This window comes from Chelmon rostratus, chromosome 14 (assembly GCF_017976325.1).
Source record: "Chelmon rostratus isolate fCheRos1 chromosome 14, fCheRos1.pri, whole genome shotgun sequence".
Taxonomy (NCBI): Eukaryota; Metazoa; Chordata; class Actinopteri; order Chaetodontiformes; family Chaetodontidae; genus Chelmon; species Chelmon rostratus.
The window spans coordinates 1206097-1230434 of record NC_055671.1 but is presented as its reverse complement, the minus strand read 5'-3'; the positions used below and the strand labels follow the sequence as shown (position 1 = coordinate 1230434).

Sequence of the window (24338 nt, the reverse complement as noted above, 5' to 3'; positions counted from 1 at the left end):
TGTTTGTGTAAAATCAACCAGCTCTGAAAATGCAGCTGGCAGCAATGTCAAATAGCATGGACCTTTAATGGAGCACTTTGTTAAATAGTGTGATAACATCCTATGAAATCCAGTGAAATCTGATGAAATCCACCACACTTTTTTTGTTTGCTCTCACACCAATCAGACAAAACGCAGATGGATTACATTTAGACAGGGGCTAACACAGTACTTCATACTCCTTCAAGAAAATGAGATATTGTATTTATTTAGACCTGATCCCTTAAATCCCAGGGTCAGGATTAGCAGCAAAATGACAACCAGAGAGACAAATGCATTTTACATTATACTTAAACATTTCACTTATTTTCCCATGTAAACAAGCGTTAATGTAACTTTAATATGATTAAGATTATACTGTCCAGACATGGACAGTATACCTCAACTAATTCATTAAGTGAAACATTCAACCCAGGGGGGGTTTTCCAGTCAAGCAAAGCAGCAGCAGCTCAGCAGCAGCAGCAGCAGCAGCAGCAGCAGCAGCAGTAGGACAGAGAACTTCGGGTCATGTTCAGTTTAGTTGCAACTGTATTTATTTTTTCCTCCAGAAATTCTAAGATAGAGATACAAAAATCACTCACATTGGATCTCCATGTATTTCCTTTTCTACATTTTTACAACTGTTCTGAACACAACCCTAGAAAAGACATTTTCAAAGATAAGAGAGGAAGTATTGGAAGAAGAATAAGCAGGAAGCAAAGCATGCTGGGATGACTCACACATGGCCGTACCAGACTGAGAATGTCTGCTGGTAGCCTCCATCATAACTTGCCTCCCAGGACACATTGGCCCAGGTGGAGGACGCCACCACATGGACGCTGGTGGGGGCGTGGGGGCTTGTGCCTGCAGAGAGGAAGCAGTGAGAAGAGGTTTTGTTAAAAGGGCACATTAGTCACCGAGTAGCCTTGCTGTGATACAGTACAACCATTTACTTATCAAATACATCTACTGTGGGCTGGACCTGCTCATTTGTTTTTAAGCAGCAAGCAACCTAATGCAACATCTAACTGGAAAAAAGAAAGTTAGAAAGAAACACTAAAGGTAGCCTTAACAATGTAATCTTGAAAAATGTCCGAAATCAGCTTTTTTGTAAGTGTTACCTGCCAATCATAAATAACAGAAATAAAAGTGCTAAGAATAATTTTTCCAGCCCAAATTCTTAACATGCGTTTTTGCTCATTTCTGGTTCCATTGTTTAGGTAATGTCCTGCAGTCAAAGCACCAGGAGACCAATCAGGAGCCAGCTCAATCCAGTCATTGCATTGCTCTAATTTGACTGGCTCACATCCAGAGAAAAAGTGCAGTGGTCAGAAAGGACAAAAAACTGACAACAGGGCAATGACAACGTTTACCTAAGGCACTCAAATATTTTAGAATTTCAACATTTCATAGACAGTTCTTGAACAAAATCATCAGAGAGCTCGCAGTGTGTTGTCCTTGTGGTTGAGCGGATGATGGAAAGAGTTGCAGGATGCTAAAGCAAGACCATCAGTACTTGTAATCCCACTACATTCTTACCTGTATTACTACACAATTACATGCTTACGTGCGTTAATACACAGGTAAGCATCTGTTCCCAACAGGTGTTCTCTTGGAGACACTTCCTGGTTATTAAAGACAAAAAATATCCACCACCGAACCGCAAAAGATTTGATTTCACGCTGCAAAACTGACATCGATTAGAAATGAGATTCTGCTTTGGTCTAGCTCTTTCTGAAAACAAAGATCCTTTTTAAAAATGGCTAAAAATGGAAATGTCTTGATGCTTGAGCACAGCCATAGTAACCAAGGGATCAGGGCTCAGCGAACAGTCAATTAGTACAGTTGTTAAAGAAAGAGATTCTGATGTGTGTGTATGTGTTTGTCCATTTGTGTATAGGTACCTATGACTTGGACATGCGTGCTGGCAGTGATGCTCGTGGCAACGTTGGTGGCGACACACTCCCACTCCCCGTGGTCCTCCTTTGTGAGTGACTTGAACTGTAAGCTGCCTCGGGGCAGAACATTGTGCTTGCTTTTACTGGGCTTCCCTACCTGCAGTCCACCCAGCCAAGCCAACAAAAGAGAGACGGGAAGAATAGGTTAGAATATGCAATTCAAAATTTACAACTTTGAAAAAAACATACAAGCCATGTATGCAGTAGGGATAGTTTACCAGCTATTAAAACTATCAATCTACAGTCTGACATCTACTACAATAATATTGGTTTCAATGTATGACATGAAATTATACAAGATAATGAATTCTGAATTTCATAAGTGGGAGACAAAAACAATCGCTAATCACACAGTAGTCAGTGGGCAAGATTGAACATGCCTCATAAAGAAGCAAACAATTGAGGGAATCTAATATGTTCCCTTGATTGCATATTTTATAGACATCATTAAAATGTGATTAGAACCCCTAAAATAACATACAGCAGTTTGAGTAATTAAAATCTGAGCACCCACTACAGACAGGCAGGATTCAGAAAAGAAAACACTGAATGTGACATAAAACAACATGATTAGAAACAGCCTTACACAGGCAGGAGGGGGGGTGTAGAGTGTGGGAGGTGTCTTACCTTCCTCCATGTGATGTTGGGAAAGGGGTCTCCTTCCGCCTCACAGGGGATGACCAGTTCTCTCCCAGCCTCCTGCCTGTACTCCCCTCCAGGAACCACTGAGAATTTGGGAGGGTCCTGCCCAGGGTGACACAGCCAAAACAGGTAAGTACAAACACTCATGAGCTGCTTAGGTAAACCTGCACTGCCTCCTGAACGCACCAGAGCTGTTTTCTTTTGGAACAGTCTTAAGACACAGTGACTGTGAGTACCTTTAGCACCAGGGGAGCAGGAGGGGACCATCCCATGGAACCCAGGGCATTGTAAGGCATGCAGGTATAGGTGCCGAGAGAGTCCTCTGTCACCTCTGCCACACGGATGCTGCCATCGTCCATTTGGCTCCAACCGGGGTACTGTGGATAGCAAAGTTATGGATTGTGTGCAATAAAAAGTAGTGTTTTGTTCTTATTCTGGACCAATAATAATTATTGGTTCCCATCAAAACTCAGGGTAACTCAATCTTTCCATTCAAATAAGAGACAGAGAAGCACAGTGAAAGTGACAGTATGTAAGCAAGTGCAAAATGGAATCACATGAAGCTTCAGCCAAAGACATGGTAAAGTGAGAAAGAGAGTGGAACCAAAGCTGCACACCAGCTTACCTTATCCACCCGGAGAGGGAGGCCATCTTTCTTCCACTTAACCAGGGTTAAGGGGGGGTTGGCATCCACAGGACAGCGAATGAAGCCGGGTAGACTAATGGCCACGTAGATGACAGATGGCATATTCACCACACGGGCAGGATCTGATGAAAAACAGAAAAAAACGTGTGAGTGTAGCTTGGAAAACCTGGTGTAGATTGAAGATCAATCAATCACATCATTTCTGGGAAGTAGTCTCATTATAAAGTTATATATAATACATAATTATGTTGCAGACTGTTGCAGAGCATACATTGTTCAACAATGAACACCAATGCACATCAGCTGGATTCCTGAACTGAAATTAAAGGTATACTATGCAGAATTTGTCCTCCTCCCTGCCTCAACAACACCATAAGCACAAGCTGTAGGAGCATTCCATTTGTTGTAATGGAAAAGCTCCTACAACAGAATAGCAAGCTAACTAAGATAACTGCTGACACCTACCTGTCCAACAGTAACAGAAGTATAATAGAGAGTGGTATACTAAGAAGACTTTCTGCACCATTCTGTGGCTTAAAAAAAAAAAACATCTTTATCTGTAACCTTTATGCCTTAATTGAAGTGCATGCTAAAACAGCTACAGCAGGAGAGAGTTATTAAAGCTGCTGTCTTGAATGTGTCCTGTGCTGCTCCCCACCTGCCTGCTCAGCTTAGCACTTGTGTTCCTGATATTTTGGTCACATTATTTGGTGAAGGCACATGGATATAAACCTCTTCCTTCCTCTTCTTCTGACCCAGTAGCTCTCATGGGACCACAAGGGTTTTAACTATTGTGTCACACTATAGACATGCCTTATCCCCATGTAGATAGTTATGCCATTTACTATTTAATATTATGTCAACAAAGTAGCATTACAGTAAATCCAATCCAAACTGTGTCCAGAGCTTAATGTGTCTCCATTAGAGTCACTGACATAAACCACATTACTTCACACCATATGTATCCGACCTGCCTCATCATAATCAGATCAGCAGTGATATGTTTGAGTTTTATTATTATATTTGCTCCACATTAGCAGCTCGACTGTCACATTTCCCTCTGTACTTTAAGTCTTAATGATTGGGATTTGAAATGGGGGAGCTATATCCTTTGGGCAAAGACAGGCACACAAGGAGAAAGGAAGTCCATCTGGTAGAAAAAGGGGGCTAAGAGGAGGGAAAAGGAGGGGGGGGGGCATCTAAAAGTTCCCCTTCCTAAATCCTGAATTCTGAAGCAGGGAGAGAGCAGTGTGGTGCTTAAATGAGGTCAAGGAGGAAAGCTTCAAAGTAGGCATTGGGTGATAAGGAGGAGAAATGGTGTGAGTGAGAGGAGGAGGAGGGTTGAAGAGGAGGGGTGAGTGCTATCGGTGGAGCGATAAAGGAAGGACGAGCGAGGCCGAGCACGAGCGTGGGAAAGAGAACAGGTGAGAGAGAGAGATGTGACTGGATGACGTAAGGTAGAGAGGAGCTGGTGGAGAAGAGAGGAGGATGAGGCGGTGTGACTGTGAACACAACAAAGCTGGCAGAAAGCAGCAAAAGGCATTCATCCGGCATGACAAAGGAGAGGAGATGAGAGCGTGAGCCAGTGAATGAGTGAGCGAATGAGTGCGTGATATGGTGAGACAGAGGGACTGAATAACAGTGACAGATCGATTTACTGCACCGTTGCCAGAACAACTTTGTACTACAACTGATGTCCTCTGAAGTTCCAACCGCTGGCCCGGCAGCGCTCTGCCACAGAAAGCCCAGAGGAGCGCCGCCACCAGCACCACAGACGAGAATATCAGCCAAGTTTCTAAATATAGCCCTCAGACAGCACTATCGCTCACGACATGCTGGTTCCCACTGCAAGATGCTTTAGGGAAGTTATTCACTGGCATCATTTCAGGGAGAAAGACAGGGAGGACAGAGAGAAAAGGAGACTGTGGGAGAGTGACTTCAACAGAATGAGACAGAAGAGACAAAAATGGCATGAAACAAATGGAGAAGAGAGAATTTAGAGAATTGAGAGAAGGAGGTGAAGAGAGGAAGAGATAACAAAAGGAAAAGATGAGAATAAGAGGAAAGAATAGGACAGAGAGAGAGAGAGAGAGAGAGAGAGAGAGAGAGAGAGAGCCCTCTGCAGTCTGACAGAGAAAAGTCCCTCCTAGTCTTACAGCGATGATGTAATCCCCCCCTCACTTCTCCCTCCCTCTAACAACTGGTGTTGCCTGCTTCTGATCATCACACGCGCTCACACACACACAGAGACACACACACACACACACACACACACACACACACACACACACCACAATCTAATGTACAGCCATCAAAGGAGGTAGGAGAGCAAGGGAATGCGAAATGTCTGTTGCCTTGACTACTACCAGTGGCCAGTCACCGGTCGACAGGGCTAAAATCTGGGAGCTCGTCCTCACTTGTCTCCTCGAAATAAGAGCCAGATGCTTTCCCAAAGTGACAAATTCATCAGGCATCATCTTTCCAGAGCTCGGAGTGATTGATGGACTGAGTGTTTTGTGGGAGGAGAGAATAAGGAGGCGGCAACCCAGGATGGAGACAGAGGGAGGGAGAGATAGAAATGTGTGGGTGTGCGTATGAATATATATACATAAATGAGTGCAAATGAGAAATGAAGTGAGAGAGAAAGGAGAAGCAGTGAGAAAGAGGAAGCAGGAGGGAGAGGCAGAAAGTAAGCATATGCCAAATACAAAAGTGTATATGAGAAAGCAAATGGGTGCTTGGGTGGGAATAGAGGAGAGGTGGAACAGTGTTTGCCTGGAGACCGGTAGAGTGTCCAAATCGTTTCCACGGTGCAGAGGATGCACCGAGCACAATTCCACCCAAATAAGACAGTTTCTGGACATGCAGCTCTGTAGCAGTGTAAGATTTGCCAGAAACTTCCAACTGTGGATAAGCCTTTGGTTAGCACTGGGGTCCCTTTTCAACAAAGTATAGAGATGAGGATTAGTCATCTCAAACATCACAGCTGAGCTACTACTCTATTAAAGTTATATTTGTCAAGACAGTCATTCAGCGATGTACAAAGCATATACACCAAAACACAACAGAAAGAAATCTTAAACACTACAGCATGCTCTACATTCTTCAACAGAAGCCTTGTGATGTCAGCCAGAGCTAATAAAGCATGAGCTCACAGTTTTGTCTGGTTCCAGGTCATTGTGATCTCACAACACAGTAATTATTGGAGCTGTCGAAGTTTTGAAGTCTGGCTATTTTAAGTTTAATGGTTTTCAGGGAGGCAGGCTGCACGAAATCATGCTACTTTCTCCACAAGGTGTTAGGAACAATACATTGAGTACAGTATTCAGATAACCAAGGTCCCATTCTTTATGCTAAACAGACTTTTTCAACCGAAGTCTACTAGCCAGTCCACACTGACTCTAAAACAAGCGTGTCCTCATGCAGTTTTTGTTGTCCTCTGGTGTGCTTAATTACAGCCTAATCTCCACAGGCGGCTATCTAAACCTTTCAAATCTGTTCCGAACTTACAGTAAAAAAGGTACTTGCAGTGACTGATCAAGACTCCCAGACGGGCTATGAGCTTTCTGCTTTCACTGTGGGCAAATTAATGTTATTTATTTTATTCTCCCCCACCTACCATGGTGGAGGGATTAAAGTAAAAATATCAATTAAATTAAATACTTTGTAGACACTGTTATATTTACATGCATTTCCAGAATTGCACTGATACTGTTGTATGGAATGACAAAACCGATGATAATAGAACACAACAGCATGAAATGACCTGAGCTTAGGGTTTAACCAGGTAAATACAGAGACTAAATACGTTTCCCATTGTACTGTGCATTTTGTGCAAATGTATATTCATGACTACTCCTGCCTGTTTGCTCAATAGAGATTTTTGATTGTGTGATCACAGTTGTGTGGTTTATTAACTACACTGTGTGCACAATTATTTGGAATATTATTAAGAGACCTTAACAATGAAAGAATAACGACATGTCCGCCTTCCTCACCTGACCTAAACCCTATTAAGAACTTTTGTGCCCTTCATAAATGGGAGATTTCCGGTGAAGGAAAACAGGACACCTCTCTGGACAGTGTCTGGGAGGCTGTAGTTGCTGCTGCACAAAAAGTTGATCGTCAACAGATCAAGAAACTGACAGACTCCATGAATGGAAGGCTTGTGACTGTTATTGAAAAGAAGAGTGGCTTTTTTATATATTGTCAGAAATGTTTATTTATAAATTTTGAGTTGTTTATTATTCTCACGTTAACTGATGGAAATAAACAAGATGGGACAATTTTCGTTTTTCATTTAGTTACATAATAATTGTGCACACTAATAGTTGCCCAATAATTGTGCACACGCAGACATTCTCCTAAGAATGCTAAAACCTCACTTTTACTTACTTTGATATTCAGGTTTGAAGTTTATTAATATTTTCAATTGGCCGAGGGCACTGTAGTTGTTCAATAATATGATTAATCATCAAAAGTTAACTTGCCTAATAATTGTGCACACAGTGTAAAAGTCCTTAATAAGGTATCTTGTCAATCTGCTTCACTCTATGACTGATGGGATTCTATGTGAACACACTCATATCAAACTTAGAACACTATTGCTCATTTCACATAACAGATTTCTATATTTCTGTTTTTTTCAGTAATTTTCTCACTAGTTGGAAGTGGGTGGGGCTAGAAAAGGTGATGTCACAAGCTGCTATGCAACAATCAGGATTTTGGAACATTTAAATAAGAATCTGGTGAAAGTTGGTTGGTTGTTTGGTCACTGTCAATCAAATGTGATTATACCACACCCACATAGTCCTGATGAAGGACTATGTGGGTCCTTCATCAGGTCAGTCAGTGCTGACTGACTGCTGTTAGTCAGTCAGCAAATATCTCCTCATGATCCGCTAGCTGTCTGGTGTTTGTGCACTGAGGGGCAGGGGAAAGGGGGCAATGGGAGAGAAGGACAGTAAATCTAGCACATGGTAACATGCTGAACTCCACAACATGACTGCAAGAAGGAAAGATGGCCAAGAGACGGCCACGCAAAGACGGCAAGGTTGGAAGAGCCAAAATTGAAAAAGAAGTGCAACGATCCGGTAAGGCCGAAGAGCCTTACGTGTCAAGCATGCCATATCTCTGTTTTGGTCAGACAGCCCAGTTGTTAGTGACGTTGCTCTAGCAATGCACATTCATGAATTTGGGGGCTAGAGCTTCTAAAGAAGCACTGAATGGAGGGATGTATTTGTTTGGCTGTGGAGTTCAAAAATCAACATTTTCCTTCAGAATCATTAACTCCACCTTTAATAAACAATACCTAAAGATGTGTTTTGATTATTGTTGTTTTCAGTTATATACGTTCTTGCATTAAAAAGCGCCTCTTTCTCTATATGCTATTCAATGTTTCTTTCTTTTGAACCTTGAGTCGGTGGATTAAGGTATTAATAATACAGAGTTGAGGTGGAAAGAAGGACACTCACATTGCACTATTAGGTAAGCAGAGGCAGTCGGTGGTCGGCCCAGGCTGTTGCTAGGAGCACAGGTGTATTTCCCAGCATCCTCTGGCTTGACTTGGGCAATGATGAGGGAACCATCGATAAGAATACTGACTCTGCGCTTTAGGTCACTGTGAAAATGAAGAGAGGGGAAAAATGAATGTTATATATAATGTTATTAGAAATCAGTCAGCTCGGTGTGTTTTATCTGACATCATGTCATCTGGAGGAACTCTGTGTGTATGACTCAGTTCACTTCATTTACTGTTTTATTTTGTGGTTACTTCTTGCATTCTAGCTTGTTGTACTTCCAAAGTGTCTTAGTTCTCCTCACAAACGAGCCTTGCAGCCATTTAACTGAGTTATTTTCTAGTGTATGACTGCTGACTGGTTTTGGATTGAGATTTTTGCCGAACCCTCTGTAAGCACACTTTTGACTTTGAAACGTTTTTTCTCTACATTTGTAGCCTTTTTGTCAGGTCCTTGTCTGTTTCGTTTGTGCCACTGACTGATTGTTTTGTTCATGACCTTGAACTATTAAGTAAAGTATGGAACTTTTTGGACTTCAATTCAGCAGGTACTGAATGTGTAATCCTTGCATCACAGTAGGAAGAAAGTCACATCTCAAAATAAGATTCATATGTACCAAATGAGAAACACATTGTAACAGCTATCTTCCACACTGAAGCTGCAAAAGCTTTAACTGAAGAATATTTATGGACACATGTACACTGTGTATGTACGTACTGGCAGGAGTATGTATCCCCAGTGCCACATTTTCTTGCAAATTTTGCTCATATTCCAGTGGATGTGCAGCTCTGATGGTCATATAAACGATGTCCTGTGCACAGCTTGATCCAGGAACTGTATCAGTGGAGGCTTCAAAGGTAGCTGGAAAACACAGGAAAATCTACTTCCCCCTGCTTATTAGTGACTGCCCTATAGCGCAAAATCATTACATTTTCCAGTGTGACATCGATGGATTTATTGATACCAATACCAAGGGTAACGTTGCCAGATGCAGGGGATTGAGACTTTTAAAACCTCTACAAACCATCCAGATTGAAGGCTTTGTGTTGGAACAGAAGTCGGGGATCACAGAGATCTTGGTTCATGCTTGACTTAGCGTCATGCACAGTGCCTGCAGATTTTTCAGCAGCACATTCATACTCCACAAATCCTACTTTTCTCATTCAAAAGGTGCTCTTCTATTGTGAGATCTGGGGGTGCTGCATATGTGTGTGATCTCTGAAGACCTATGCTTCACAGTCGTGTTTGTGGAACTAGCTTCAAGTCCAAGGAGAAGCATCCATTTAAATAGGGTTAAGTGGAAGTTATAGCTGACAAGAGATCTTGTTTTTGATCAATCTTTTACTTGATTTTGACTACTGGCATTAAGTTAGCGGTATCGAAGGGATAGATACAGGAAATATTTCAAATCAGGAAAAAAATAAAAATCTCTTTTGTACAATACTTCTTATTTTACTACTACTATACTTTCTTATTTTATTATTCGGTATATATAGTTTTTGCTGCTTGCTATTTTGATATTTTATCATGTGCAGTTTGTTCTTTATAGTCTTATTTCACTATTTTTTCACTTATTTCACTGTGTGTAATGCTGCTGCTGCACTGTAATTTCCCAGCTTGGGATAAATAAATCTAAAATCTAAAATTGCCTTTCCAGGCTAAGATGACTTTATCAAAAACATACTATCATTTCAGTATTAAATGTGTACTTCAACCAATTTGTTTTTTTACCCACTAGCTCCATAAATACTGGATCCTACTCTATACCAAATGTATTCACAGCATAAACCTCTGGATATGCATCATAGCATTGTCAAGAGGGAGTCATTACATTCTACCAGGTTTTGGGTGGTGCAAGAACCAACATGACACAGAAAAAACTAATTATTGAGAAATTATTCGATTTTTATCAATTAAATGGAGTATTAAAGGAGTATTTCAAAAATTTGGTACTGCACCTCAGTAAAGCCAAAGGGCTCATGACAGACAGAATGGTCAAAATCGAAGCGCCAGATACTGAGATTTCCTGACTAAAGTCCTGACTTCAGTACGGGCACTGCTCCCAAACACTCTGAATCCTACATTTGCCATAATGCACTGTGATAATGTCTTCAGATAGACTGTCTGTTAAACACCCACATCTTTCACATTTCAGACTGCAATGCAAGTTTTCTGATAAAGGTGAAACTGGGATAACCCTTGACATCATTATTTCATCATCAAGGTTCTAAAATAGCTTATAATAAACGGTAAATTAAATGAATGCATTTAAAAATCAATATGAACCAATGGAACTTTCTTCTGAGGTTTAAAGATTTTCACAATCATTCGTAATTACTTGACAAAAGTATCTCGAGTAAATTTCTTGACTCAACTATCAACAATGATAGTAAATAACATTTCAAGGAAAACTTAGGATAATTTTTTTTCTGACATAACAAAAAATTTGGACCTATAAAGGACCGAATTGATCTTAGTTTTCTTTTTTTTTTTAGAATGGCATTAATGTAGAGGTTGAATGAAAGCTCAGAATCAATAATAACTCTGATTCTATGAATCATTTAAGGACGTTTTAGAAGGATCTTTTGACATCTGTTTAGTGCAAAGAAGCAGACTGTAAGATTTCCCATTATGCAATCAAAAGCATGCTTTGGTTAGACCCTGCCTGCCTTATAACTGCCCACGTCTCAAACTACACAGTTTGTAATGCAGGCTTTCTTTAAGAAAATTGTAATCCCTAGACGTAAACTGTGATAACCCTGATGACATCATCAAGGCTGTTTAGACTTTAGAAATTTCCTCTAGAGTCACAGATGGCATTATACAACTATTTTCACATACGTTATTAGTCCCCTTCACAGTAAGCAAACTGGCCCTTATGGGTAAAACTGGCAGAAAGTCCTTTTAAAACACAGCGTTACAGTACTACACAAAAGAGCACAGTGTATTGCCTATCCCTTTTCTACATCAGCCATATGTTATTATTTGGAGAGGGAGCTGGGATGACATTTAAGCCACGCCTTAGATTTGGTTGTGCTTGCAGGTGACCGGCCAATTGCTGTAGTCAAGGAAACAGATGTTTTGCATTATTTTCTCTTTGCTCTCGTCATGGGCCATTCCATATCAGACTGAAAGAGTGCAACGAGCACAGGTGAGCTATATGAGTCTTGGGAGAGAAGCAAGTGAAAAGAATCATCCCTGATGGAGACAACACATTTGGTTCCCAGTGTTGGGTCACTCTCGCTGGATATTTTTCGGAAAGCAATAGTTCTGCTGACTGATTTTTGGATTTTCAAAGAATTACTAGACAGTCTTAAAAAAAGGTTTTGTTTCACTGAGCTGTTACTGATTGAAACATGAGGGGGAAACGGATGTCTTGAAGAAAAAAAAATTATGTGGGAACCCTTCATTTTTATTCCCTATTCTCTTAAAAACAGCAGTCAAAATGCAGTAAAAGCCATGTTGTGGACAGAAAAGCTCATGAAGCGGTGGCGGAAGCTATGGGTAACTCAGGCTTTTACGAATCCTACAAGGACGAAGGCATGACTTCACTATCGTACGATTCATAAACATTTTAAAGTTCTCTTAGCAACGTTAGCATCAGCACTATTTTGGCCACGTCCACCGTCGCACAAAATCTCCTCGCGTAAACAAATGAGATAATGGCACACAATGTCTCAAACTGGAGCCAAAAACTCTGTTTCCCTGTCTCCACACCGGCACTGCAAATAGACTTCCTGAATATCTTCGCTCTGGAGGGAGTTTTCTGTTTTCAGTGACCTAAAACTGTGTTTGTGTGTTGATGAAAGGCCAAAAGGCATCAAAAAAGCTGTTTTGACAAATGCCCATGTATGTGTGGACCTGGCATTTGTCCTGTGTCTCTGTTTCTATTAAATACTTCCTGCTGTCTCCTGCATTTGGGTTCAACGTGCTCTGCTCTTTTTCTCGTGACACAAACATCATTTTTACAGAAAAGTACTCACAAAAATGGAGAGAACGACACGTCTTTGCTTAAATATTCATCTCCAATCCATCATGTCTAAGTAAGAACTTGTGTTATTTTTGCTAACCTGAGAAGGATGAGTGCTGAGCCTCAGCCTACTGCCGGTGTTACATTGTATTCTGTCAGATTCTGTGACCTGTAGTACTGCAAAAGCCATTCAGAGCATTGTGCATGCAGAAAAATCAGCTGTTTATTGATATTTGCTGAATGATGAAAAAGATTGAATTTTATTTCCACTGTTTGTTGTTATCTCTGCAGCTGTAGCTCCACACCCCAACGAGGAGGTTTTCCCTCACACACAAACTCATTCAGGACAGTTAATGAATGTCGGAGAAGAGACCAAATACGTGTGAAAGCCATACACTGCTTGAGCACAGCAGAAGATATGTCTTCATTCCCCAACAAATAAAAACTACCTCAAAAGATTTGAAAAGGGACTTAAAAGGAATCAGACTGATGAGCAGATTTGGAACTGGACTCGGTACATACAAATGATACAGCAGACCTGAAAGGCCATGACGTAGCCTTCAGCTGACAGGATGTAGAGCCAAAGCAGTAGCTTCATACCAGCTTTCCAGGCTTTGCTTCTTTTCTGCCTGTTTTTGCAGACTAAGAGATGGAACTCTTAGATATCTGATTTATCTGTCTGCACTAGATAAATGTTTCCTTTAGCCATTAAAAAATCTGTACTTTACACAACAACTATGTCCTTAAATAACTTTTTGATGGCAGGCACAGAGACTGGTTTTCATGTTTCATATTTCCACATAAACTTTAGTGTAACAAAATTAGAGACAAGACTAAAAGCTGTGAAACATCAGAAAACAATCAGGAATCATGCGAGGAGCGACAGCACACAGTCTGTGACTCTCCCTGTCCCTTGTGTAGAAAATCCATTCATTACTGAACAAAATTACCATTTTGTTCAACATTCTTGAACAAATTCTCATGTTGAGGGTGGTATTTTAATCCTTTTAACTATACATCAACTCTGGAAAATAAAAATATCACTGTCAATTTTGCCATCATGTCCTTGTTTTACATTTTTAAAGGATAGTTGTGCAATTTTTATAAGGAAATTTCAGTATATCCTGTAAAGACCACATGCTATTTTAATCTTGGCATGATTTAATAACATGTTGGCTGGCATGAAATGGCAATACCAGTAAAAAAAGAAAAGCACCTCCTTTGTCCTGCTATATTGCACACATGCATGCCTCAGTGCACTGAAGCAGATGATGTAATATGATGCACTGTGCATGTGCATCATAAAGCTAACTTAACTTCAAGCTTTGGTGGCTGTGGGGCACTTGATGGGTAAGCAGAATGGACAATTGCATTGCCTCTCTCTGAACAGCTTGCAAGCATCAACAGTGGAAATGTCATCACTTGTGGCAACGGAGGGAGACGTGTGTACTGACTGACATTTCTGGAGATCCATCGTCCAAACTTAGTTACACGCTTTCCATTATAGAGTTGATGTACTTAACAGTTGCGTAATAACATGGACCTTGAGGAGATGTCTGCCTGTCTGTCTAAAAACTCATCATACTGAAGTGGCTCAGCATCATGGCAGCTAAATCCTTTCTCTACATGACGGACTTTCTAAAAAAGATAAGGCCTGCATGTGGAGCCTCCACACTGTGCATACACACACTTGTCTTAAAGCCCTTTTTGGACATGAAATATGTAACTTTGCTGGCTTCACTGAGCTGTTAAAGTCATTCAGATAGGTGGCTTTTACCACTTTATTCAGAGTTGACATGACTGTTACAGAAAGATCTTTGTGCTTGCATGATATTTGCCACTGGCTGTGCGAGAGGAAGTGGTATAACGGCTAGAAAACATTGATGAGTGGAAAAGTTTAATCACATTAAGGAGTGTTTGCTGTTCCATCTCAGGCTGTATCACTGATGCATCTTAAAATGAATTTTGCAGTTTAAGCCTTAATAATTTACCATTGTTAGGGGCACTCTCGTCTCTCATATTCATTTATTCATCCTTTTACACTGCACCATGAGGGGAAACCCTGACACCAATCTGGCATGAGAAAAACTTCAATCTTAAACTGATTCAATTGTTTCAAAACATGATTATTAAAGCTATACATTTAGAGGGGTCTTAATAAAGCAAAGAGATACAGTTAATCTCTACCTGTACTTATTTAACCTTGTGCTGCAGACATGAGACGATGACCTGCTAAATTGGCAGAACCTTTACTAAAGGCAACAATGTCTGAAGGGGCTCTGCTGTATGCTCTTACTCTACAGGAACACAACAGAGGAACATGAATCACAGCGAGACTGCTAACCCTGATTCAAGGAATTAAGCAGAGGAGTCTGTAAACTTCAGATTGTTGAAGCTGGATGAGCTCATCAGTACAACACTAAGTGATGCAGTCTTGCCACTGTGGTCTCTTTTAATGCTGCTTTATATTTCAGGTTTTCCTGCATGAATTATCTATTAAGTTATCAGTTTAAAGTTCTATCATTCCTATTAGGTGAATATCCAGCACAAAAACATAACAACACAGGACTCTTGACAGTGGCTGGTGAACGATAGGTACAGGCCGGTGAGGTAATATGGTGCACAAAAATGAACCCGATCATAACGTTACTTCTTGAAGAAGACGTTGTCCTCCTCCCAGAACCAGGTGTACGTCAGGTTGCGAGGGTAGGCCTCCGCCTGGCAGGTGAAGAAGGCATCCTGCGAAATGTTCACTGTAATGTTCTCTGGTGGCGATACAATAAATGGAGGGCCTGGTGGAGAAAACACAGACAGTCTTGAAAAGCAGATACTGCCTCATTAGAAATGTATGATGATAAATGGATTTTTGTCAGAAAGGAATTGAGAAGATTCTTCATCACATATAATTTTTCTTAGAATGAAATCCATTTTTGCTGGTGTGGAACCTGAAACATTAGGATTAGGACTGTCAGTTTTTACTCAAACTTCAAAGGAAAATTCGAACATGGAAAAAAGTCTACAATCATCTGTTCAAAGTCAAAATTGTCAGAGTGTAGGCGCAAAAGACCACGCCTTGGAGTCGAGCAGGGGACAGTCCTAAAATATGCTATACAACTGTGATTTTGTAAAATACGACAATAGTTAGTCATTAAAGGGGAGCAGAAAACTTACGCCAGGTGAAATTTAGCCACTTGCTGAAGCAAACGCATCTCTGACGCACTAAAATTAGGACATACTAACTGACTATTGACAGGGGGACACACCCTTTTTTTCCCCTTATAATGTTAAACTGTGAACAACAAATTAGTGTTGAAATCAACAGAGTGCTAGTTAGTTGTTAGCAGCCGCTGGGCAGCAGCCCCTGTCCCAACTTGTTTGAAATGTGCTGTTAAAACACTAAATAGTCTTTGTACTGTTTTCAATTGAGTATATGTCTAAAACGTAAATGATCACATTCTGTTTTATTTATGTTTGAGACTTGAGACTTAAAATTGACTTGCATTTTGTGACTGCGTGTTTATTGACAATGAAATTTCCACAGGTATGAAAGTACTATAGTCCACTAAAGTGTCTGTCCACTTTAGGGCAGTCTCTTCTTCTTGCAAAACTACGTGAAAAGACATATACAGCACATGCAGGACAAATACTGATCCTTTTACTGTCCACAGCATGAAACCAATGTCTGTGAAGTTATACTATCCTGCAATCGACCTGACTGTACTGTCCACAGGCAACATGGATCAGTGTGACATTCCCAAGGACATCCCACTGATTTTACCTCTCTCAGTAGGAACTTCCCACCCAGCCACATCACATCCACTACACACACAACACAGGAATTAGTCACATACTGGGCAAGGGTCATGTGGGGTATTTATGGGCTTGTACACATTCCGTGTAGACAGACAGGGATTAACAAGTGCCATGGAAGCCCCCGGAGTAATATCACATACTTATTTTGCACTCAGTAAAGGATTATGAGAATTTATTGAGTGATCCTGCGCCAGACGGATCATCCTCCTTGCATGCATGGATACATCTCTACCATGATTCTTGATTTGCAGTCACTTCCTAGCTGTGACCATAATTATATCCATAACCAGAGTTTGATCTGGAAGCTAAAAACAGCCAATACTGCCTTCATCTACTTTCAGCTACTTACCACACTCTCAGTGGCTGGATTCATATGAGAGTACCACTCGGCACTTTAGTGTGTGAGTGTATTCCACCCAAAATAGGATATACTAAACATAAGTACTGTTTAGGAAGACTGGGCCATTGCATGTGAAAGAGCTTATTTGAATGTGTCTAGTTCTGCAGGTATCACATGCATGACAAGACAAAGACTTTGTAATGTGTGGATTTAATTCTTTCAAACTGAATATCAAAATTTCTACATAACAGGAAAAGGGGCAAAGACTTAAAAGTCCAATTAACATACAAAGTTTAGACTTACAGTACGTAAAGCCAAGAGAAGGATCAAGAGATGGACAGGAAGATGGTTTAAACAAATGTGAGACTCTGCTGGACAGGGAGCAAGTATTGATCTCTGAGCTTGCAACTGACTGAAAGAGTACAAATAGGCTACAGTGGGTTGAAAACAGAAAGAAAAGAATTAAAGGTTTGTGCTCAAGAATAGTGGGAATGGTTAAAAGGAAGGCATTCCACCAAAGCCTAAATGCCTTGGCTGTGGAGATAACTGCTGATGAAGGGATTGATGAAATGAAAAAATGGCTGAGGTGTCCTCTGAGTTCAAGGCTGAGGAATCAGTGCAGTCAATGGAGAAACGCTAAAACCAGAAAGTGAAAAGGGGAAAGAACTGATGTTCAGAAACTGCTGACTTCAGTAAGTTTGTTTTGTTTAAAATTAGATCAATAAAGGAACAGTCATGGTGCACTTCTATGTGCACTCTGACAGTGATAAATTGTCAGATTCCAATCCCATTTACACCCGTCATTTATCAAGTGTCTTGTATGTGGATTAAATGCAGATAAGATTTATCAGACTTTCGTTTACACTTTGTCACATACATGCGTCCCTGTTCACAAATCTGATTGCAAACCGTCTTTCAAGTCAGAGTCAGCGCTCCTCGTGTCCAGAAGGAGGTGGTGATGCACCTGAAGCTGTTTGGTGGCTGCCAGAATCACCACAAGAAGAAAACTTGTGCTCTTTAGAAGCTTACTTCAAACATAGCAGTTAAGATAGCATTAGCTACAACCTATCCAAGCTCAAACAAACTCACAGATTCATTGTATATACGAGCTATGAGTTTTTCTGTCCCCACAGGTCAAGCTTCCTCACCCATACAGATCAACTGATCACTGATCAGCTAAACACTGCAGCAGCTTGGTGTGCGTTGTATTTGATCATATATGTTGAAATGGAAGGAGATGTCTTTTCTTGTTGCTTTAAGGACAAGTGTCCTATTCTTAGTTTCAGTGTCCTCTTAGTGTTACCTTAGACCAGGGGTCACCGACTATATTTGTCGGAGGACCAGAATTTTTCTGGACAGACACCTTGGGGGCCGGACACTCAAATAAAATGAAATAAAAGTTATTTGGTGTTTATTGTTTATATTTTTTATTTTATTACAAAACTCCAGGCTCCTATCACCTATACCACAGTCAACCACCAGGAGTGACAGAGATATTTTGCCTCAACTCAATTCAAGTAAACTTTATTTATAGAGCGCTTTAAAAACCAACACAGCTGAAACAAAGCCTCGATTGTGGGGCTGTCATATCAATCACTGGCTTCAATGCTAAAACAGAGTCAGTTAGTGGAAGGATAAACGATAAAAACCAACGAGCAGAAGCGACTGTTAGAGCAGTCTGACAGCTGCCAGCCTGATGTGAAGAAGCTGGGGTCAGAGGGGAAATGTAATTTCACCCATTAAGCAGTGCAAGTAGCCAATTTCAGCCTTGTGATCTAAAATTGCTACAGCCTACTTAACATTTTATTTGATGTGCTGAACATTATTTGTGACCTGTGTTTTGTTCTGATACCAGGTCAGTATTTACATGCTATTTTGAGTTATGCCAGTTGGTTTTTCTCTTCTTCTTTTGTACTGACAAGTCTACTAACAAAATGTTAAGCACGAGAAAAAGTTATGGAAAAAAAAAGAAATGTGAACAATAAATGTTAAACAGTGCAGCGGGTTTGCTCTCATTTCAGAATGTAAATAGAGTCATAAATGGTGGAGATAGTTTAGTCGCTTTAATATTTTGGAATCTAGTCGCGGGCTGGATTGGATGGTTTGGCGGGCCAGATTCGGCCCACGGGCCGCCAGGTGATGATCACTGCCTTGGACCATGGAAAGGACATTAAGAAAATCAGACAGTGAGTGGCTGTTTCCACACTATGCTTACTAACATAATTACACTGTGGAAGGAGGAAAGATTGCAAATGTGTCTCCAAGAGACGGATTTACACCTTTTCAACATGTGGCTGGAATAAGTCTCAAACCTCCTCTCAGAAGTGGATTGAACAACTGGATTTCAATCAAACAAGAATGCTTCTTGGATGTATTTCCATTTAGCTCTGTAAAGATCCTAAAGCTATGCTAAGCCAAGACGCTTAGCTTCAAGTGCTCCTGTCAGAACTGAATCAGAGTCAGTAGTCGGAAATGGACTGTATTTATAAAGTCAGTAGTGTGACAACCACTCAGAGTACTTTTACAACAAAAATCTGCATTCACCCATTCACACGCACATTCATAAAATGGTGAATAGGTACCTGCTTATTACGAGCCATAACCATTTACACGGCATTGGGAGCAATTTCACGTAGCCAAAGGATACGTCGACATGTAGACCGCGGAGGCCAGGGATCGAACCACTTCTTTAATGAACTTTTGCAAACTGATTCAATTGAACTGTAATGAGGACAATGACTGCTTCCACTATTATTCCAACAACTGACAGTATTTCAAATTTGATGAACACCATGGTTAAAACTAGGCCTTATTCCGAATGGAGCATTTTCCAATTAAGAGGGGTGTGGCAATATTATTCAGGTTTTAGAAGCATTTGATATTCATCACTACGGTGGTGGTGTCTCATTTTATACGTACTTGGATTAAATCGTTCACATGGCTATAATCTACAGCCAATACCGAGTTCTCTTCGAGATTGTGTGTTATCCTCTATGTACAGTATATACATCCTCCTGGCGATGGATGTACACAGCACCACACACAACACACACATTTAGCCTCATATTTACCAATTTATTCATAACTAATTAATAACAATAATAAACAATAATATAACACAAAAAGATAGATGAAAAATAAAACACAGACACACACGCATGCATGCACGTACACACGCATACATACACAGACACACACACACACACACACACACACACACACACACACACACACACACACACTCTCTGATATGCACATACAGCTGAGTTGAGCCAGTGTTGCAACTAAAAACTGCTAGTCCCATATGCTAGTTCTGATCTGTAGCCCACGGCCTGATCCTTTAACAGGCAGAGCATTTCCATCTGCCAGCCCCTTAGCAGGACAACCAGGACTAGGCTGGATGACTGTGTTGTTGGTGTTTGAGTGTGTGTGTGTGTGTGTGTGTGTGTGTGTGTGTGTGTGTGTGTGTGTGTGTGTGTGTGTGTGTGTGTGTGAGTGTGTGTGTGTGTGTGTGAGTGTGTGTGTGTGTGTGGGTGTGTGTGCCAACCCGCCCTCTTTGGAACCAGCTGAGTGCTGGAGATTTGTTGGCACTGTAGTCTCTTAGCTGATCTGCAGCTCAGTGGCTTTCCAGGAGGGCCTCTATTAATCCGTCTCCCCCGTAAATTATACAGGACGAGTCAAACCACCACTCTGGCTCGGCCCTCACTTTAGACTCAGTCGCAAGTGAATATGAGATTTCTGTGAACATGCTCACCATCCATTTCTCTGATGAAGGAAACGAACATAATAACTACAGACACTTTCTTCAACCTAGCACTGATTTGATGAAAGCAAGCTGACACACAAAAAGTCATGTCCATTCTTAGGAATAAGGTCAAGGGAAAACATTCATACCAAGCAAAGCCAAGGTGTATTATTCTATCATTTTTCTTTTGAAAGGTAATGCGCACAAGCAACTAATTGTGAGCTTTCAATCTATGCATAGAAGTGTTTTACTGGATGGGTTCAAGCGTCCAACTGAATCAAAATAACTAAGACTCATCAAGTTCAATGATTCAACCCAGAGAGGGAATCATGTGTATGGACAGAAGTGAAGATATGAAGCAGTGAGACGATAAGGCAACAGCTTTGCTAGCGGCTCTAAATGCTAATGTCAGCATGCCAATATACTTAGAATGACAATGCTAAAATGTTCATGTTTAGGTGGTATAATATTTGCCATGTTCACCAGTTTAGCGTGTTAGCAGGCTAACATTTGTTAATTAGTACTGAACACAGAGTGGGAATGTATCCATCGTTGGTGAGGTCTTTTCCTTAAAACTGGTGCTAAGGTAAAAGTCAGAGCTTCAGTTTTCATAGTCCAGTCTTGCTTAGTCATTTTTCTGTATCTAACCTATTCTAGACCCCCAACTTGCATTTATTATGAAGAGTGCACGTCCTTGCCTCTTCCACAAAGACGATAGGAATTACTCTGGTGACAACTGAGTCCCAACTCCCTCAGTTCAGATGAGGTCATGAGCACTCAGCTGTGTTCATCTGGGGCGGCAATCATTAAATTAGATAACCTGGACTGCCATGTTTGCTGCTCTATCATTTATCTTTTTGGTGAGGCATATCAAACCTAAAGTAACTGCACAGACATACATTTGATACTGTGTTCACTTTAATTTCTGTGAAAAACAATTAGTGCACTGATGTGTGCATGGTGTGGCACACTGGAGACAATACATGACTCATTTGCTAAGTGTGCCTTGATTTTGTGGCACTGTGTGGACTGATACAGACAGATTGTTTTAGTTATAGAAGTTGACATTTCATTTAGAGCTGGAGGCAAAAAGCTTGTCCATCCCCTGATTCTTTTTTTCTATAAATAATAAACTACTCAGATGTATGAATACAATTGTTATGCTCCATCTAGTCTTAAATGTTCCTGTCGTAAAATGCAGCTGTTAGTTAATCCCCAACCTAATTTCAGAGTAGTCTCATTCCATTCCAGAACATACAACTGCATCATACACTATTTAAATTCTACTCAGCCTGTTTTGTTCACATGGATGCGATGGCACACTTGAGGGATCAACTAGCTGATATCACAAAGGTTGTGAGTGTTATACACAAGTAGGGAGATGATATATTTAGCTTTAATTACATTTCAAATTAGGAGAAACTTTTACCGTGTCACTTTTAGTGTTATTGTGTAATTGTTCGCCATGCTAGTAATGTGGCCGAAGGGCCGGCAATGTGGTCTGTCAGCTGCTCCATCACTTTGGTCCAGACTGACTTTGGTCCGCTGACTTTTCCTCTATCACCACCGTGTAGAGGTTTGCATTTTGAATGTGAATGTCTCAACAAGTACTGGATAGACTGCCATCAGGTATGGTACAGACGTTCAAGCACCACAGTGCTCAGAAGAGTCTCGCAGAGCAGTTGGCACGACTGTACACTCTTGGTCTTCAAAAATTACTAAGACAGCTTTGGAGTTGTTGGAAGTGCTTTTTAAACCCACCATACCTTATTTTTACATTCCTATTTCTACATGTACTATACAAGATACAGTGTATCTATGGTACCTTTAGTAAACATCGCCATGTCTGCTTTGTCACTGTGAGCATTTAGGAATGCTGTGCCTCAGTACAGGACCAGGGCTGCTAGCATGGCTGTGGACTTTTGGTGGTTATTTTGATATATTTTTTGTGATAAATTTTTCAGAATTTGATTACGTGCAAAAAAGAGCAAGGACAGTTGGCTGGATAATTTCTGTTGTTGTGGATCAATATGGATCATGTTGTGTGTCCTGTGGTGTACAGTGCAGGTCTGGTGGCTTGCTGTGTACTTTATCGATTTGTCTGAAACAACATTTCTACTGACTAACAGTAAACCCAGAAATCTGCCCCATCTTTCTTGATTATAGAAACAGTTATTTTCTATGTTTACTCTTTCAAACTACTCTCTATCTTAAAACTATTTTCCTGTTCCTCTCTGCTCTCTCCAACAGTCGGCCAACTTGCAGTGGTTTCATTATGTTGTACAAAATGTGTCTAGATACACTGAACTGACTGCTAACTTTGAACAGAGTGGTAATGAAAACACATCTAACTATACAAGTAACTGCAGCATTCTAAATGCAAATATCACTGTATTCTAAATTTGCTTCACGTCATTTAAATGTAAATTAAAGTCAAAAACATATAGAACGGAATATCCTATATTACATTTGGAGTGTGCTGTCTCCTCCATGCTGCATTTTAAAGGTGATGAAAGCAGCTGAAGTGATTGGCCGCAGCTGAGGCCTGTCCAAGCTCCACCTGTCGATACTTCATCCCTCCCACAAGAACGTGCTCATTCTTCTTCATCTATCAAAGGCCACACATTGCACTGTAGGCTTTTTATAAAAAATCGCTGTTAGCTCAGAGGGCACACATAGATATTAGTATGTAGTTACTATACACTGTCAGGCCCCTGGATTTTAATATGATGTAAGATAGGTATCCACAGCAACTGGTAGTACAGAAACTGCTTTAAAGGTTTATCAGACTTCATCAGATCATAAATTAGGTTCAGCTGACAAGTGCTTTATTTCAGTGTGTGTCTTTTTGACAGCTGATAGAGGAGCAGACGGATGGTTTTGGATGGAAGAGGCATCAAGTTGTTACACTGATATTTTCTGAGAGAAAACAAAAAATCCCCAATAGCAGAGTCAGCTTGAGCTGACAGATGTCTGTCAATGTATGCAATAAAAATTAGTTTTGGAAATGCAAGAACAAGCACTGTATACAAAATCACCTCTAAAAGGTCAATTTAATTAATTAGTAACTGCAGTTATCTGTGTGGACATGACTGTATAATGAACCATGGAAGCTACCCCAAAAATAAACCAGTGACTGCACTTAAATATCAAATCAATATCAGGCAAATTTCTAAAATATGACAATAGATATAATTGAATTAAATCTCTTTACAAGAGTTGGATTTAAGCCAATAAATCTGATTACAGAGTGCAGAGTGGAGCTATGTATGTCCACCACAAAAATTTTCAATCTTTAAAGCGTCAATAAAGGCAAGTTGTTGCAAGATGAAAACATGTGGGATGAAAGAACTTTGGCTGCAAAAATTCAAACTATATTTTTTTTATCAAATAAGTTCTTTATCAAAAGAATGTAAAAAAAAAAAAAAAAACTACTTTTCACTTCTGAGGAAACAGCAGCAAATACACATGTACAAACCTTGTACTAGCAGCCGTGTGGTGTGAATGGCCTCTCCCTGGGGGCTGAAGGCTCGACACGTGTAGGCGCCACGATCCTCCCGCGTGATGGATAGCACCGTCAAACTCCCGTCAGACACCTGAACAAAAAAACATTTTACTTCTTGAAGTTTACTTTTAAGGTGAACTTTTGGTGACAAATGGCCAAAGAGTATTTTCTTTAAGCACTGA

At 40.5% G+C, this 24338-nt stretch overlaps 1 protein-coding gene across 1 annotated transcript in view; it reads right to left on the bottom strand.

The window, feature by feature from the left end:
- The window catches only part of LOC121617626 (protein turtle homolog B-like), a 107713-nt gene that overhangs the window by 28318 nt on the left and 55057 nt on the right, over positions 1–24338 (bottom strand). Inside the window, exons 5-12 of the mRNA XM_041952825.1 lie at positions 24130–24247; positions 15404–15545; positions 8739–8884; positions 3244–3386; positions 2855–2995; positions 2604–2720; positions 1923–2073; positions 771–882 (exon numbers count right to left, since the gene is read on the bottom strand). Coding sequence (XP_041808759.1) covers positions 771–882; positions 1923–2073; positions 2604–2720; positions 2855–2995; positions 3244–3386; positions 8739–8884; positions 15404–15545; positions 24130–24247 — 1070 coding nt within the window. The remainder of the gene's footprint in view (positions 1–770; positions 883–1922; positions 2074–2603; positions 2721–2854; positions 2996–3243; positions 3387–8738; positions 8885–15403; positions 15546–24129; positions 24248–24338) is intronic.